Source organism: Nothoprocta perdicaria, unplaced genomic scaffold (assembly GCF_003342845.1).
Source record: "Nothoprocta perdicaria isolate Ctin4 unplaced genomic scaffold, notPer1 scaffold_2, whole genome shotgun sequence".
Taxonomy (NCBI): Eukaryota; Metazoa; Chordata; class Aves; order Tinamiformes; family Tinamidae; genus Nothoprocta; species Nothoprocta perdicaria.
This window is the reverse complement of record NW_020455204.1, coordinates 13,733,784-13,751,561: the sequence shown is the minus strand read 5'-3', so window position 1 is coordinate 13,751,561 and position 17,778 is coordinate 13,733,784. Positions and strand designations below refer to the sequence as shown.

The 17,778-nt window shown below is 41.4% G+C and overlaps 1 protein-coding gene across 4 annotated transcripts in view; it reads right to left on the bottom strand.

Moving 5' to 3' along the window:
• Positions 1–17,778, bottom strand: part of CCDC149 (coiled-coil domain containing 149) — a 46,137-nt gene that overhangs the window by 8,472 nt on the left and 19,887 nt on the right. For 3 of the 4 annotated variants that reach the window (XM_026037808.1, XM_026037810.1, XM_026037811.1), the window contains 7 exons: positions 12,928–13,044; positions 10,916–11,088; positions 9,999–10,071; positions 8,631–8,715; positions 7,264–7,408; positions 2,207–2,283; positions 809–841 (listed from right to left, as the gene is read on the bottom strand). In XM_026037808.1, the coding sequence (XP_025893593.1) occupies positions 809–841; positions 2,207–2,283; positions 7,264–7,408; positions 8,631–8,715; positions 9,999–10,071; positions 10,916–11,088; positions 12,928–13,044 (703 nt within the window). The remainder of the gene's footprint in view (positions 1–808; positions 842–2,206; positions 2,284–7,263; positions 7,409–8,630; positions 8,716–9,998; positions 10,072–10,915; positions 11,089–12,927; positions 13,045–17,778) is intronic. The other variant, XM_026037812.1, reaches the window with a different exon arrangement.

Sequence of the window (17,778 nt, the reverse complement as noted above, 5' to 3'; positions counted from 1 at the left end):
AAGTTAGAAGCGATCCAGTAGGGTAAAGTCTACTTCAGTGGGGTAAAGCTTATTAAGATCATTTCCAAGCATTTGGAACATATCAGTATCATGGTGACGGTGGATGTTATAAATGATATATAAACAAGGATGCCTAACTGGGAACATTAACTTCAAGTAAAATATCTGCCATTTATCAATGTGCTGTCTTCTATTAGCAGATCATCGGCCTTCATGGGTAAGTTTTTCCAGTAAGAGAAAGTTCAACTCACAACCCAATGGTATTTTTCTCTCTGGACTTAAGACAGACCAGATGAGAAGCTCTTCACATGCTGCCTTCTCACCCTAGCCAAGACACAGCTGCACAGGCCATTATGATAGTTTCCACATTATTTGTTATACGCTGCTGTTTTATGGAGCAGAAGGTTTCAATGTTCTCTAACTAGCGACCCACCAGGTGTTGCAAGGCTCTTTCTGACCACCTTGGGACCAGCCTGCACTTGCAAATAAAAAATACTCTCTTGATTTAATAGAGAATCAGTAAATCAACCAACAAGCCTTGATGCTCAACAGAATTTGCAATCCAGTGTAAAATTCCATTACATCTATTTAAGATCATTTCTTGTCACTATTTTCATCAATTTAAAGGAACAGTCTTATCCAGCAGCCTCCCTTTTCCTGGTGGTCATCTAACTCGCTCATTGGAACATCTTAATCTGACAGATATAAAAGTATTCAGATAACATTTCCATTTATTTACATGCAGTGACAATATTTAACATACTGCTAAAATCAGTTACTGAAAATATACATGTCAAGCAGAACCTACTCCCAAATCCCACTGAGACATTGTAGCTCAGGCCTCCACGCAGCAAAAGAAAGGAAGGAGAAAAAAACAGTTGTTATTGTACAAATATCAATTTGATATCTTACCTAAATAGAGCAACAATGGAACAAGAAGTTCCCATTGTTTCACATACTCTTTTTCAATACATTTTGCAAAGTTTAGAAACACTGCATTTATGAATATATGAATGGAACAGTATTTTTGGGAAAAAAACCCCAAAACCCTTCAGCACATTAAACTGTTAAATTTATGATACATATTTGTACCAACGTGCAAGCTGCACTAGCAGAGTCTAGATCAGTATTTTGCCTGCATTTGGGCAAGGTGGCAAGGGACAAATGCACCGCTCATAGTACGTGCATCAGGTAACTAACTGAACTGCACTCCATGGAGCAGATTTGTGACCTTGAGCTCTGAGAAGCAACAATGATGGAGAAAAGCAGTTTCAGAAAAGTGAAACTTCGGAAGGACCTACAAGGGACAAGCTAAAGGGGAGATGCACCATTGCAGTCCAACGGGTTGCACAGTGTAGGCCACGAGCACTTGTCACAGGGGCTCCTCAGCTGTGTCAAACGCTGTCTTCTGCAGGGAAACTTCAGTGCTAAATAACAGGGAGTCCAAAGCTAGAAGCCCTTTTGACTTCAACTGGCACAAAAGTTTCTACCACCAGGAGCACTGGTGAAAGCTCTGAACCATTGAAAATGGAGAACAAAAGTGCCTGGTGGTGCAGACAATGGAGAGGAATAATTCACAGTGGGTGAAGGAGATGCAATTAGGTGTAATGAGAGAAAAAGAAGCAAAAAGTAAATGTAAATCAAATATTGCACATTTTCCTAATAGCAAGGTCTATTAGGAAACAGATTAATCTCCCATTACTTGAGTAATTTAAAACCAAATGCAAAATTTAAGATGATGCTACCACAAATAATCCTCCTCTAGAGAGATGGACTAGAAAATTTAAGCTCTTTTACATTTACAATTTCTCAGAATTTATGATTCTACGGGAAAAAATATGAAAAAATACAGCAATAAACCCTATGGAAATTACAGAAAGTACAAAATTAATAAATAAAATTTATTGAAAAAGTTAATAGCTAATATTCTGAATGTATCATTTTATACAACCACTTAAATAAAACAGCCTTTTTTTTGCCTTCAAACTATGCAATATACAGCTTTGAAACCCATCTTAAATAGTCTAGTGATTTTTTGTTTCAATTTAACATTTATTAGAGGGTTTTAATTTCTCAGATGTGCTGAACATCACATTTGCAAAATCACTGTCGCATTAAAAAAATTATTATAGCCAAGCTTTTCTTAAATGCAGATATACCATTGAAAACTACATAATGGAAACTGCTCTTGAGGACTTCTACTAACCTGGAAGACTCCACAAGCCAGCAATTTCCAAAGTCCTTAACTTCTTTTCTAGTTCTTCCACTCGATTACCTAGAATTCTTTGAGAAAAAAAAGCGGGGGGAAAACAAAAGTGATATTTAGCTGAGATGAAATTTCACGTCACAGTCACCTAACCAAAGATCACCATTTACATGCACTTCAGTTCTTAAAGTGTTACTTTAAGGCAATGGATAACACCTCTAAGCTCTGGGAAAATGAAATGTGGTTGCCTAATATCCTACGATAAGAAAAAAAAAGTTTAGGAGGCAGTGGACATTTGACCTGTGCTCTACTTTTAAGACCACCAGTAACAATTCACAGTGTTTCCATCTCCTTATCTGCAAATACTCCCTTTTCAGACTACTTGCAGCTTCCTTACAGCTGAAATCAGGCAGGAAAGCTAAGCAAACAGACTGTAAAACTCAAGGCAACATCTGGACTGGTTCTGAACTTTCGAGACATCCTTTTGGCCTCTTGCTTTATTCACAGAGGTTTGCCTAGCCCTAACACTGCTTAACAGGGCAAGCGATACCTTTCCTGCTAAATCTTTTATTTTAGTCCCGAATTCTTTCTTTCTTACCAAAAAGTTTCAAACACTTCATGGCCCTTATCACCCACTCGTAGTTTTCACCGCACTGCTGGGGCCACCTCTCCTTTTGTATCTGATTCCTCCATAAATGCTATTTGCAGTTAGCTCTCCTGCAGGATTTACCTTTTAGTCTTAATTCTCTCGCAGGATCGAATGATTTTGATCTTGCAAAGAATTATTTTTTGCAGTGCATTTCTGGAAGCGTCTCTCCCCCAGGCAGGGCCGCGTCTCCTAGAGCCTGGAGTCTTTTAAGACACCTTTAAAGAGCTCCCATTCAGCAGAGGGGGGACCGTGGTGGCAGGGGCACCTCACATCAGAGCCGGAGGAGCCGCCGGCCCCGTGGGAGCTGCGTGCTGGGGGGCAGCACATCCCAGTCGCCCCATTCTGCCCTCAGGTTTATGCCGCAGCCACCTGAGCATCCCGGGGCTGTCGCTGCAGATGCGGGATGGTGGAAACGGAAGGGGCTTGAAAAATCCGTTACCAAGGAGAAAATAATACGTTTTAAAGCTTGGTGGGGATGCAATAAAAGCCTGCAGTATTTTAAAGGTTGCAAAACATTAAGATGAGAGAGAGAATTCATATGAAAAGAGAAAGGAAAAGTTCATAATAAATATCAAAGAAAGCGTGGAGATGTGCGGGGATCTGTGACAATTACAGAGCAACCAGCCCTTGATGCTCACAGCAGAGAAAACATTGGGGAGCAGTTATGGTTATTCCTCCTTTGAACTACAGCAATCAGGTAGGCCAGGGTTATGATGGATCTACTACTGCCTCCTCCAGCTGACTCCAAAACTGATGGAGTCTTTATTTTGCTTTCAGAATACTTCCCTCTGGTATGAGAATCTCAGACCTGATAATTCCATTTCCATATTTCAATTTACGGACCAGGCTCCCGAGTGTCCAGCTGCTGGGCATGCAGACCACATAACCACAAAAATATTTTTTGACAAAATAAGGGTGTAAGTAGTCCTGAATACAGAACAGTTTGTCCCATTTACTCCTCTCCCTTGCGAGGCTCCAGACAATTTGCTGCCTCCGTATGTGCTGTGGGAAGGTGCACTGGCCTGCAACCTTTCCAAACAGCAGCATGGGATGAGTGCATCAAACTGCCCAACGTGTTTTCTGTCTCTAGCCCCAGCGAACCAGATCCTTCAGTTGACACAAAAGATCATGTCACTGGCAAAGGTGCTTCTGCCGTCATCTAGACAAGAGCTACTTCTGCCGTCATCTAGACCCGGGCCTAATGCAATACGGCAATTAGTCTAAGCCTTTCTCCAAGATGAGGTTTTGCAGAAACGTGGTATTTCTGTGGCCCACATACCAGCAGCAATGAGGACACAACCTCAAGGGGGACGTGCTGCTTGACGAGATGCACCTGAGCTCTGCAGCTCACCCTCACCGTGGGTCTTGGCACGTGCCCTCAAACGGATCCGGTCACCCAAAGGCCTGTAAATAGGGCCTGTCACTGCCACGCTTCCCGTTCTGTGCATCACGGGGAGGCACCTGCTCAGCTACAGGCTGACACGATCCTTTTTGCTATTTTGGCCACGACTGAATTCACCCAAGTGAATGACTTCAAACTTAGTGCAACATTGCTCCAGCAGAGCAACCTCTAAACCCACCCAGCTTGTATGGGTGCTGGCAAATTCATGAACAAAATGTGCTACAAAAGAATATATAAGAAACTACTTATTACTGGTATAAGCCAGAAACAGTTTTCTAGGCTGAGTTAGAGCTGCTTATTTCCACATTTCTGTAACTATTTAATCTCGCAATATCTCGCTGCATGCACAATTCATTTAGGACTTCCTTTTCAAATGAAGCTCATTTGTTTGTGAGGAAAAATATAGGACACTGCTTATACCTTAGCAGTAGGAGCTACCAATCACCTATAGAAATTGACCTCTTTTCTTTAGAAAATATACTCACTTTTCTTAAACATGGAACTGAAAAAAATTAAAGGCTGGATTTACGCCAGTCATTCCTAGGCATATATTCCTACAGTTCTCTCTATCTTGCCACATATTTAGAAAAACAGCAATAATAGAAGCCAATAAAAGCGTGTCTGTTCCAAGAGCAAGAGGCAGTGGATGGTTTTAACAGCCGCAGAAAGCCATCTTCTATAGTACATCCAAAATCTAATCTAACTAAAAAAGAAAAGAACCATTAATCTGTTATAGCATCAGTTAATCAAAAAGCCATCTACCGTTCTGTTATTGTAAACTTAAGTGGCCATAGCCCAATCTCCCAGCAGCAACACAGGGCAGGTTAATGGTTTGGAGGCAAATGGGTTCATATGGTCTCAGGATGCTCATTTACTGGTAAGAGAATCACTAACGGATCAATCATCTATCAAATAGCACAAGTAAAACTTCTCCCCACAATGAAGTAAGCACCCCAAACCTCACACTCTTAACCCAACAGTATGAGTGAGTAACAGTATCCTCTGAACATGCTCTTTGCACAGGGAAAGAGAACAGGAGGATAAAGGAGAAGATATCTACCTTCTGATTTATTCTGGCCTACATTGTAATTAAGTGTCCCAAACAACCAACTATGACACCTCAACTAAAGGCTGTTTCTTCCTGATGTCCTGCCTGCATTTCTCTCTTTCACTGCAACCCTTTCATATCTCAGATGCTTCTATGTGAAGTACGTCCCATTTCTGGCCAGCTCCTTCCAAAAGAAAGCTAAAGCCAGAAGTAACAGAAAGTGTTTGTGAGGATTTTCACTCAGCTTGCCCAGGATCTATCCTTTTCCCCCGCTAAAGTGTCCTAAACTGAATACAGCATCACTATCCTGAGCACCCTTACTCAGGAGAGGGGTGGGTTATCACCTCCCTGTAAGATCCTTGTAAGTTGATCATTCTGTTGTGCATAAAATAGTAGTTGGGGTGCACACACAACTCTACTAGCTACATACTACCAGCTTGGAAAGCAGCTAAGAGAATAGTATCTCCTTGTGAAGGCTGATCTAAAGAAAACCCACACTTCAGAGTTTAAAACAGAAGCTACAGCCATTATCACATGTACACATCTGAGAGATGCAGGACACTGCCTGTGATCCAAAAAGAGACACAAGGAAGAAGTTTGCTACAGTTATAGGCAAGAACAGGCAAACTAGCACCCCAAGAATGACACAGTCAAAAGGTTGTGGAGTCGCCTTCTCTGGAGCTCTTGGCGTTTGGATGCCGCCCTGTGCCACGTGCTCTAGGTGACCCTGCGTATGCAGGGGGTTGGACTGGATGACCTCTAGAGGTCCCTTCCAACCTTAAGGATTCTATGATTCCTTCAGCAGTTACAAGAGCAGTAACAAGGGTGTGAGGAGCTGCTTACCAGGGCCCCAGCTCCTCCATTAACACAGCTCAGCAGAGAAGCCCTGCTCCATGACGAGCCTGCAGACCTGAGGCTACCCAGCTGCCACCAATTAGATGCAGGCTACACGTTCACTGCTTTAGTCTCCTTGCAGCTGATTTGGCACTTGCTTTCTCAGGAGTATTTAAGAGTGACTATAAACTGCTCCTCCACTTCTGTTGCCACATCGCTAAGAAATAGGCAGTGGATTCTGCCTAGTATCAGTTATCAATTTTCCAAAGGAATAATCTATTCTAGTGCAATACAATTTACTTCAGTAATACTCCTTCCTTCCATGAAAGATGCCTGCCTGTTCCTGGCATCTGGTCCTGATGTGCCTTTGAGAAGCCTGAATAACCTCTGATTACCAGTAGTGACTCAGTGTTGAAAAAAAAAAAAAATGAGCACAGAATCAAGGAACACTTCCCAGCTCTGATTTCCATACATTACAGAAGAACAATAATATCAGACTATCAGAAAATGAGTCCAACATGATTACATTCTGCCATCATAGGTGCTGTGCAGGATACAAAGAATTCTACTGATTAGTAGAACACTTAAGAGTAAACAAATTCTCCTTCTTGAAAGTTCAGATTTAAAAAAAAAAAAAAAAAAAGCAAGCACTTGCAATCCAACTGTGTTTATCTCCTAAAACTTCTGGCAAAAGTACCTCTAGGAGCAATGGCTGTAAGCTGTGTGACCCATAGTCTCCTGGCCTCTGTCAAATGTTACGTTCAGTCTTTCCAGATTCCTTAGGGCAGCATTTGCCATTCCCAGCAATGTTCCTTAGCAAATTGTGACATTAGCAACAAATTCAGCAGCTCCCTTTTCCTTTACAATCTGAGCAGTCGCCCAACCCTTTTCTAGCAGAAGCTGGAGGGCTACGCTACAAAGCCCAGACTTGTTGCTACAAAGTGCTGTTTTTCCAAACACATGGCTGATCTTTGTGTCTAAAAATGAAAGAGCCCACTTGTTAACAGTGACAATGGATCTCATGGAAAACACATCCTCCTTCCCATTTCCCCAAAATTCTGCAAATCCATCATTTTTTTCATAGCTTGGTAAATTCTCCTTTATGCAGGAATCATGCAACCTACTTGTTGGTTTGTCTTTGGTGTTGTATGATCATGTTTTTCTCATGGATAGTCTCCAGCAACGCAGTGGCCAGTGATTTGAGATCTGAAATGGACTGCGGTGTGACTGGCAGGCTGCAGCCTTGATCCTCCGACAAGAGTTCTTGGACTATAAAGTTAAAAACACAAATGAGTTTTGGCTTCTCATGCACAGAGATGACACAAACATTTACTTAGCATTAAAGAACTATTCTCGTTGCATAAATGAATAAAGATTTTCCTTCAATTAACAAACAAAACAAAGATCAGAAATACAATACCCAATTGGCATGAAGGTGGTGGCTTTTTGAGCTAATTGTTATTCCACAGCAATTGCTAGAACAAGTATAGGCAGATACATTTTCTGCTAACTTCATTTTGCTTTCAGACAAGTAATTTTTGTTCTGCAGGAAACAAACTCATTCTTCTACGCCACTGAGCCACGCAGATGGGACAAGTGGGGCATTTCTCTCCCTTCAACATTAAAACACAAGCCCACAAGTAAGCTTTTATAGTACTTTTTAGAATTATTACAACCTCTGGGTTAGTTCAGATTAGTGTGAAAATACAGCCACCCATGAATTTTTCCTCTGGAGCTTAAAACCTGTTCACTTCTCAAGCACATCAGCAAGTTTACTAGAATCTAGAGTCTGGCCCCTCCTCTTTATACAGACATATGCTAGGAAACACAGGACATACGGAGTGAAAACCAGAAAACTGAGTTTCAACTGACAATGATAAACATTACTAATCTCATATGCATTTGTATATGTGAATACACAAATACAAGAAGAAAGGGAAAACTGTAGGGTACAGGGACATTGTGTAGCACACAGAAGAATTTTATCTGATATTCTGCTTTTTGGTTCTTATCTGTTTCCCTTCTCATGAAGAAACATGGGGCAAAAAGTTTTCATGCAAACTATCGAAACATAAAGCTTCCAAGAACAGGAGCAAGAAGTCCAACTTAGCACCTTTCCCCCTCATCCCAAATCTTTTTTTTTTTCTCTCCCCTGAATATACATCGGGACTGTCTTCATCAGCAGAGCTAAAAGATTATTTGTTATGGTCAAAATTGCAGATGGGCTTAGATACAAGAAAAAACAGACTTTATCCAATTGACTGGGTAAAGAATGAATGACAAGAGTAGCTAAAGGAGAAGTGGTACTAATTAGGAGGGAAATTTTATAACATCAAGTCCTGAGGAAAGGATAAAAAACAAGGATATGATAATAAATGTGAAAAAGAGGAAAGATTTTGGCTTGGCTGGTTAGAAAAAGTAATAGAAACCAAGATGTAAGATAGGAGGAACTCAGTAAGCTAGGTAACACCGTACTGCATCTGTGTGATACCTTGCTTTGCAGAAAGGACTCCAGTCAGAGCACTGCTACTCGATCTACCCTGAGTCTTCGAATTTTTTCGCCTCTCTAGTGCATTCTAAAGAAAAAAAAACATTACAGTTTAGAACAACAATAGCTCCAAAACTTTTCATTAGGAGTAAAGGATCTGATACTTTGGATTTTGGTCTCAGAACTTCCCCCTGAAGTGACATCCACACTATTCTTAAGGATGTGATGCTTTTGGAGTATGAGACTCTCTAGCCAAAACAGTCTTTGAAATGTTAAAAGACTCATTCTCTCTCATTACAATGACTTTATTGTATTCCTCCCACTCCTCCTCCACTCCTCATGCATTTTTAAGATTTGCCTACTTCTGAATAAACTGATGAGTGCCAGGGAAGATGTTGCAATATCCCATGGAGAACGTCAGCTGGGAATGAAATCAGATTTCCCCCATCATTTCTTTGTACAGGGTTCAAAAGGAAAACCCAAACACATCCCTCTACCAAACACAGTTTCTAGAAGCTCTTTCAGTAGTAAATACTAACTTTTAGGAGTCCGCAGCAGAATCATGATCCTGCCTCAGAAGTTCAGCTGTTCTATTGCCTTTGCAATTCCATGAAATCCAAGAGACTCCTGTGATTCTCAGAAAAACTGCTAACTCATACTCTGAGAGACGCAAGTCATAAGAGTAAATAAACACTGAAATGAAGCTGGCAATACTTTAAGGATCTTTGCTCATGCATAAAAAGCAATTAGTGCTGTGATTGCTTCACAGTGATCTAACTAGTGAAAAATCCTACTGACTAAGACAGCTCCTCCTGTGCTCTGACTAGCAGCCGTCGCCTCCGACACCCCAAAATCACAAGCAGAAGAAAAGGGGCTGCTTGCCTTCGGGGAAGAGCAAGAATATTTTGCCCTTCGGGCTCATTCCTGAAAAACAGCATATATCCAAACAAATGAAGGAATAATAAAGACTTCGTAACCACTAAGATGCATCAAGAAAAAGTCCTATAGTGAGGGAGCAGGGAGACAGACCTGCTTGTGACAGAAGTACAGCTGTATTCACTCGCACACGCTGCCTGGCCCCCTTACTTCTCACTTACCAGTAGGTTACGAGTGAAAGAACTTAGGAAAGGCGTTTCATTCCTTTTCAAGAAACTCCTAAAGGTATCACTTGGTACTACATTGTCTGAGAGGTCTACAGGGAAGATTATTTGGCATATAATATGTATAGGTACTAATATTATCAGAATGTTAATGGTGCATTTTTCTTTGCAGGCACTATTTTGTTCTTTAAATGCATAAAAACATGAGAATGAATAATATCCTCTATAAATAATGGAGTACAGTTCAGATGATACAATCAGAGGACTCTACCTTGTATTTAGTAATATTAGACTTAAGAAGGTTTATTTCTTCTTGAAGGTTGATTTTCCTCTCCTGAAGATATCTGGAAAAAAAATCACATAATAAATTCCACCATGATACACACAACTATTTTTGTGTCTCCTTACTATTTGACATCTGCTGTTTTTTAACCGTGACAGAATTCTTTTCCTCCTATTCCTAAAGCATAAAATAATAAAATCTTATTACTTTTAACCCCATAAAAGTTTAAGTAGGCAAACAAAAAGCATTAGAAAAATATGCTGCCCTTGTGTTAGGTTTGTCAAGCATGCTGCAAAACCATTTTATTTTCATCCTCAGGTTCTTGGAAGGATCTTTTTATGGCCAGAGGAAGTACTTAGTCAGGAAGCTTTTACTTGTGTCCTCTGCACTTGAAGGTTTGCAAGATGGATGCTTGAAGATTTGTATATATGGCAACACAAGACCTGGCTACACAGAGCTTTTCAACTGCAACATCAAACACTTACACAGCATGTCTCATAAGCAATCATAAAGTAAGAAATTTAACAGGATAGTTGAAAAGTGGTAAGCAAGTAATAGGCAGCTTGTCCTTACAGAGTTTATGCACTTAGACTAGGCCACTATCTCCATATAAGAAAAAAAATAATACTTTTTTCCCCTCATTTTTTTCTCCTATAAAAGGCATATGTAACTTTCTGTATTAGGATTGTGCCAGTTCAACTATTTTGAAGGGAAAAAGTCACAGCAATATCTTAGTAGCAATGTCACAGCAACAGTAGAATAAAATACACTAAACAAATTAACCAAATCTCTTAGTTTTTATGCCTGGATGTATTTTCTTTAAAGTTTTCTTGTGATTGACTTCCTGAAGCTGCAGCAACATACTACTTTTCCTAGGGGAACAGTAAAGTGTGCCAGGTGCTCACCTGTTCTCCATACACAAAGCATCTATGTCAATGATGCGGTTTTCATGCCCTCCTAAGACATGATTAAGTTCTTGGTTTAGTCTGTCAGCCTTATCTTGGTAAAACGAGCGTTCATCTTTCAAATCCTCTAGTTCATCCAGTGCAGACTGAAGATCAAGTCTCAGAGACTCAGTCTGAAAAAAAAAAAAGGAACTGTGTTGCTGTTTTGAAGTTTAAACCAAAGACTGCACAGTGTTTAAACTGAAAAAGGAAGCAAGTACTTCACAACAGGACTGATTTTGGAAGGTCCAAACTGTTTCCAAAGCTCCCAACTCCCATCCTGCAAAAGCTCATTAAAAATTTATAAAAGACAAGCATGGCTCAAAATATCCTTAAAGCTCCAAAGAAGAAATCAGAAGAAATCAGAGTTGCATTTGAAACACATTCATTAAGTACATTTACAATTAATTATTGTCCTCATTGGTACCATTTACAATACTGAAAGAAAAGCTCTGATCGTAACTTTGCTGCAGCACTCTGTAACTACTGACTTGAACACTCACACACCTGTACTTCCATGCTCTCCCCTGCACACATAACTCCTCTTAGATTTTATTGACAAGGAAGAAAAAAAATCCCAATGGCTGCCATTTTGTATTGATGACACTTGAAACAATATTTTTAAATTATTTTTACTCTATTTTGGAGCTATTGCATTAATATGAAGTTAACTTTAGCAGCTAAGACTTGTTCACAAAGTGGTTAAAAAATGACTAAAGCATAACAGCAAAAGAAGCTTAATTCATATATGATGCTACAAATACACTATGCACTTCTTAGCATGTAACTTCTGGAACTTCAGAGCTTAACTCAACTGAATTAGAAGTAGGTAAACTTGAACGATAAAGAACAAAAAGAAAGTTTCTAAGGGGGAGCTGTACCCATCTTATATGAGTATGCAATTACGTGGGATTTTCAGCAAGAAAGCTCTATAGAATAAGAAAAGGAACTCAGAAAAGTACACAGTAAGCCAGGATTCAATTGACAGGGTGCACTTAGCTATTAAGCAAAAGGGTAAAGAAGGCCAGCACAAAAAATACCCAAGGGCAAAGTGTCTCAATCCTTCAAGGAGAGAAAACTGAATGTAAAAAGTCTGCAATGTGATGAGAAGTCTTTATTGTCGCCTCAGACAGCACTGATAAACCCCCAAAGGTAACAAAAGACAAAGTGAAAAGGGGCTAGGTGATTTAGGAGAGAAGAGAACTCAGGAATGGAGAAATCAGAGAAATAATCTTATCAGAGAAAAAGCAAATACAGCGAACAGTCCTGCTGCACTTTGAAGAACAAGAAATACACACCTCCTCCTGAGTCACCAAATGGCTCATTCAGGATGGAACCGATACTGGTAGGAATGAGTATGAAATGAGGAAAATGCAACACCCTCTCCACCCCCACAAATCCTCCAAAAGACATCAGGGATCAATATCAGGGAAAGAGTCTGACAGGTTGCTAGTACATGGCACATAATATTAATATGGCCTTGAAGGAGGGAAAATAGGTCTGACGCAAGAAGCTTCCAAATGTGGGGAAAGAATGGTGAAGAGACAGGAGGGAGAGGAGGGAAAACTCACCCTTGTACAGGAAATTTGATTCAAACAATGTATTTAAGGGATGCATCTGTCACTGTATTATTATACTGTACAAGTTGCATACCCAACTTGTAACAGCTTTCCCTAAAGAAACTCTTTCACTGTCACTAGTGACTTGTCACCAGGCGTTGCTGTGCATTAAAAAAAGAGGAGAATAAATAAGCTAGAGGAGGAGGAATCTGGGAGGTGAGGCAACCCGCTCCTAGCATGTAGGCCTGTTCAAGTTAGTGCACATAAGAACTACTGCAGTAAAATTCCCAGCACCCTCATCACTATCCGTGCTGCTAATCAGCTACTAACCATCAAAACCCAACAGAAACAGGCATTTACTTGCTACCACACCAGCTCTGTAAACAACCACATATACATCCATGCGGTTATTACTTGTTCTCGAGCTTTCTCCAGTTGTCCAACGAGGTCTTCACGTTCATGTGCTGCAAAGTAGCGAGCCCCAAGCTCTTCACCTCCAACTCTCTGCTTTGCTATTGTCATCCGAAGGAGCTGCGATTACAAAAGCAGATTCCATAAGCAAGGGAACACAGGCTGTAGCATTAGCACACATCTGCATTAGAAACAGTAAAGCTGTCACAGATGTCATCTCGTCCAAACCAGAAAGCTTGTATTATTTAAACCAGAGGGAATATTCTGAGCTGAGAGCTTGATGCTGTTGTCAGTGAGAAATTCCAGTCGAAGCCCCAAAAGCATCAGCAGGAGCTGCATTAGACCTGCAATAATCGTCACCACAGTATACAAATGATGAGAGCCTAAGGAAGCACAGAGATGTGGTCAATGCTTTTAAAAGTGACAGGAAATAATTCTGGTCAGACTAAAACTAGAGACTTCTCAGAAGGGCATTTTCATATACAGGCCTTAAGAAAATAAGCACTTATCTTCTCACAGATAAGAAAAAAAACCACACAAAGTGGCTTGCTCAGCTTCGCCTTTCCAACACCAATTAAACTGAATCCCACTGCAATATCTCAATGCAGAACTAGCATCAGCTGCTGCTTATACATTTGTTTGTGCATTATTTTTGACTACTCACAAAAGTTAATTCACATTAAAAACAAAAAAGATGCACTTGCAACACAGGAGTTGGCCAAAATCTGCAAACAGTTAATGAGCTCGTCAAGTTTGTGCCTGTTGAAAACAGTCTCACTTAGCTTCTAAGTCAGTCATATCCAATATCTGACTCGAATAGCAACTACCATGAGGATTGCCTTGCAAGAATTACAAGGAATAAAATAACAGCAGGCAGCATTTACAGTGGTTCAAACTGTGTACAAGTGGGCGAAAGTGTGGCCTCCCCGAGGACTAATTTGCAGGAGAGCCCAGAGAAACCCGCTGTGAGAATCCTCCTGACTTTCCCCACATTTTCAACAGCACCAAGAAATTAATGTCCATTATTATATTGCCAGGTTAGGAAAAGCAATCTTCTGAAAGGGGAAGATCGCACATTAATATCTATCTTTGGTATTTATGGGATGCCACTCACCACGGCTGCAATGTGCCAATTAAAATCCTGCTGATGCAAGACAGGCTACCCGAATGATCCTCCCCACTTACTGCAGCTCCAGTTCAGTGCGACTCAATGAAGCCAGCACAACTCGTTCTGATAAGCAGCTCACTTGTTAAGGGAAAGCAGCGGCCCCAAAAGTAACTATTTCTGGCAAACTACATAGCCCTCTGCCCACAGGGGAAGCACAAACTACTGCACAGTCAGTAGAGCTGAATGGGTCAGAGAAGATACAATTTCTAAATGCTTTATCAAAACAAAGCACCAACTAGTAAGCCAAAGCAGCAACTGGCAAATTCTGGAATGGTTTCACAGCTATGGGGTCATTTCTTTAAACGCTAAAAGGCTGACAAGGAAAAGGCAGGATAACACAATTAACAATTTCTTCCAGAATCCCTCTGAGTGAGAAGGGCAGCGAGAAACCAAGGCAGTGCTAGAGACCCTGCAGTTACTCCTGGCAAGGCCGAGCAACAACGGCAGGCACTTTATTTACTAAGAAGCTGGAGGGGAAACAAGGTAGGAAGTCTTAGGGAAGGGCTGCGTCCGAAATCCCAGTTCCGCCAGTCAAGGCAACACTCAGACATTCACAAACTAAAGCAAACTGCCAATGCATAAAACAAGAGCGAGAATCTCGTGGACAGACAGGTGGCCAGTCAGGGGGGTGACGGGGCAGAACAGGCCGAGTCCTTGAATTCCGCACTGCGAGTGTCTCCAGAGGCAGCCGCACCTGCTGGAAAATTCTTCCCTGAAACGCTGTGACCCAAGGAGACACCGAGTGGTACATGCCGGGTGATTAAGAGTTTAGTTCATATTTTAGTGCTTTATGATAAATTTTATACACCTGCCCTCTGGCTGCGGTATTTTTATTTGTTTTTATTTCTGTTGCGCTGCTTGATGCCACGCGGCAGCAGAGGCTCCCGTCTCCATCGGAGGATGCACTATCCGCATGTCACCCAGCACACCACTAGCAAAAACAGTCATTTAAATACTGCAGCTATTATTTATATGTGAATAATTACTCAGAAAGCAGCACCCCCGGGGGAGCCCCGTGGTGCCCCAAGGAGGCTTCCCTGTGCTGGCTGCTGGGCAGGCTGACAGACCCAGAACAGCGTCGCCACCAAAGCGTTTCCAGTGCCTGAGTGCCAGCAAAACACGCAGAAGGAAAAGGAGGAGACAGGCACAAAGAGAGCGATGCTCACAGAAGACAAGGACCAGCACGTGCAGCCACAGCCACCGGCAGCAAACTCCACCACGGAGCCTGCAAAACCTTAAAGCGTGGACCAGAACTATGCAAATTTGTTACATAAAGTCCCAGTGCTGCCAAAACGTATGCACCACGTTTAACTTTTTTTTGCACTGTTACTGCATAAATGACTGTCTGCCTTATAATAACGAGCTGTCAGTAATGTGGCAGCTATTGTTTGCCACGCATCAAGTATCTTCCTCTCACTTAGCACTGCCGTCGACAGCTCACAAAATCACTCCTTTGTGTGGGTAGGAATTCAAGCAGAGGGAACTGAGTCATCATCTCATCTTCTAGAAGCCTCCAGTTTCTCTCCTGCTTTCCATTTTCTCCCCATTAAGAGAAAGAATGAGATTTCATAATTACCCTGCTCTAAGTTTCAGTAATTGTTCGCCAAGTATTACTGGCTGAATGTTAAGGAAGGAGAAAGATTTCCAAATAAATATCTCAAACACTGAACAGTTTTCATGTGTCAGAGTTGATAAGAGATTGTGATCAATCATAGAAATAAACGGCCTTAGAGATCTGTTGCTGGAATGCTGCAGCGTAACTGTCGTGGCACTTCTGAAGCTGCAGCAACAAATCCTTCTGGAGACTTCCTGAGGATGTTTTATTATTTGTGCCATGAGAATTCTAGTGGAATTAACAGAAAAAAATAGTCCAGTTAAACCAAATACAAGTACTTTGCTATTGCCTACCTGATTACATATTTAACATGATTTCAACAGCAAGTAACTGGTCATCACTTTAATGTCTCCTTGCTAATACAAGTGACTGGATGTTCACAGCAGCAAACATTAAAGCAAGTAAAAACAAGTCAAGCCATCAAAACATTTATCAATAGAGCTTATGTATGATTTTAAAAAGAGCTTTTTTTTTTCTGTTTCAGTCCTACAAAGCCCTTGCCACTCAGTGACAAAGCCTGCATGAGTCACCCCTGCTCAGACACAGGCAGAATTGTTCATCCATAAGCAGCTTCACTTGCTGCAAAAGCAGCTGTTTGTTCATCCCTTGCCAGAAGTAAGGTTGACGTAGACCAGCTGGGCAGGATGCCCTCCCTCACTTTGGAAAAAACAGAGAGAAGAATGCAGGGGAAAAAAAAATGTAAGAACAAGCAAATTATTATAGTTCTTTGTTTGTGTATATACCATGCAGTATCTGGACTTCAGGGCTTGAAGTAACCCAGCTGCCAGCACAGGGGAACTGATGAGCTGAACAGAATGGCTTCGGGAACAAGCCCTGAATTTTATCACCAAAGCTAGAAGGGAGCAAAATCTGCCACAGGAGGGAAGCGTTAAATCCCTCAGAGAGCTTTTTTAGGCACTTCAAGGAACAGCAACCTGACTCTAAAATAAACTCTGTTTCTCACGTACTAAGAAAGTGAAGAATGTGTTCCAAAACTGAAAATCCTGGTCTAAAACAATCCCCTGTCTGATGCAATTCCTTCCTCCCTCTTTTCAAGGATACACTATTCCACACGTTCGGCAGGGAATGTCGCTCTGTGTGTTGTTCCACTTCTTGTGAAGATCATTAATTTAAATTAATTCCCAGATACTGATCTTACAAAACGGCCAGCTAGTAACTCGCCGAGTGGCTTAGAGACACCCTGACTCATAAGTGCAGCCCACCTAGGCTCAGGTACGTGAGCAGCAGAATACACCATGTAGCACTTGGATCAGCATACACCGCGTTACACAACTTCAATCTCTGCAGTTACAGCCACGCTATGAATTAAAGGCTCTCTAAGGTTCTGTGTCGGTGTGATGTAATATCCCTGCAGCAACTCATTATAACTGTATACGGCTTTTCCATGTAAGTGTTTACCTGTGCGTTTGTGCTGACTAAGAAGCCCCTGTGAGGTGTCCAGAGCTGCCCTGGGAGAAGCTGCATGGCAAACCCAGCGCCGAGAGGCTGCAAAAGCACCGGCTGCCCCCGGTACTTACTCTCTCTCATGGTTTCCTTTGGTAGTGCAGAACTGCCAGGCACTCAGGACTGTCGTACAGTTCAAACAGTAACACGCAAATGTAAAGAAACGCTCAAGGAGCTGCTCTTTGAAGGCCTGAGCAAGTTAAGCTGAATGTCATGGGTACCAGAAGCTCAGGTCTTACCTGACTCTTTCCCCAATTCCCAAACAACCCACAAAAGACACCTGTGATAACCGCTAAATAGAAGTGTATTATCACAGCATACATATATAGAAATAAAAACAGCAAACCCAGAAACAAACAAACCCCCAACTGAATAATTTAATACCAAACAACTTTTTATTCACATTTTCAAAACCTGTAACTTTTAAAATTTCAGCGGAGGGAAGGAAAGTTTTCATCCATTGTTTGCTCTGCCTTTCCTTTCTTTGCTATCCCCACCAACTGGTCTCAAAGCCAACCTCTCGCTAGTCTCATCTCTGGATGTGCTTCTGCAAACAGCCCCAGCTGTGAACGTTACACTGATTTGGCTTGAGTTGAAATATTTCAAT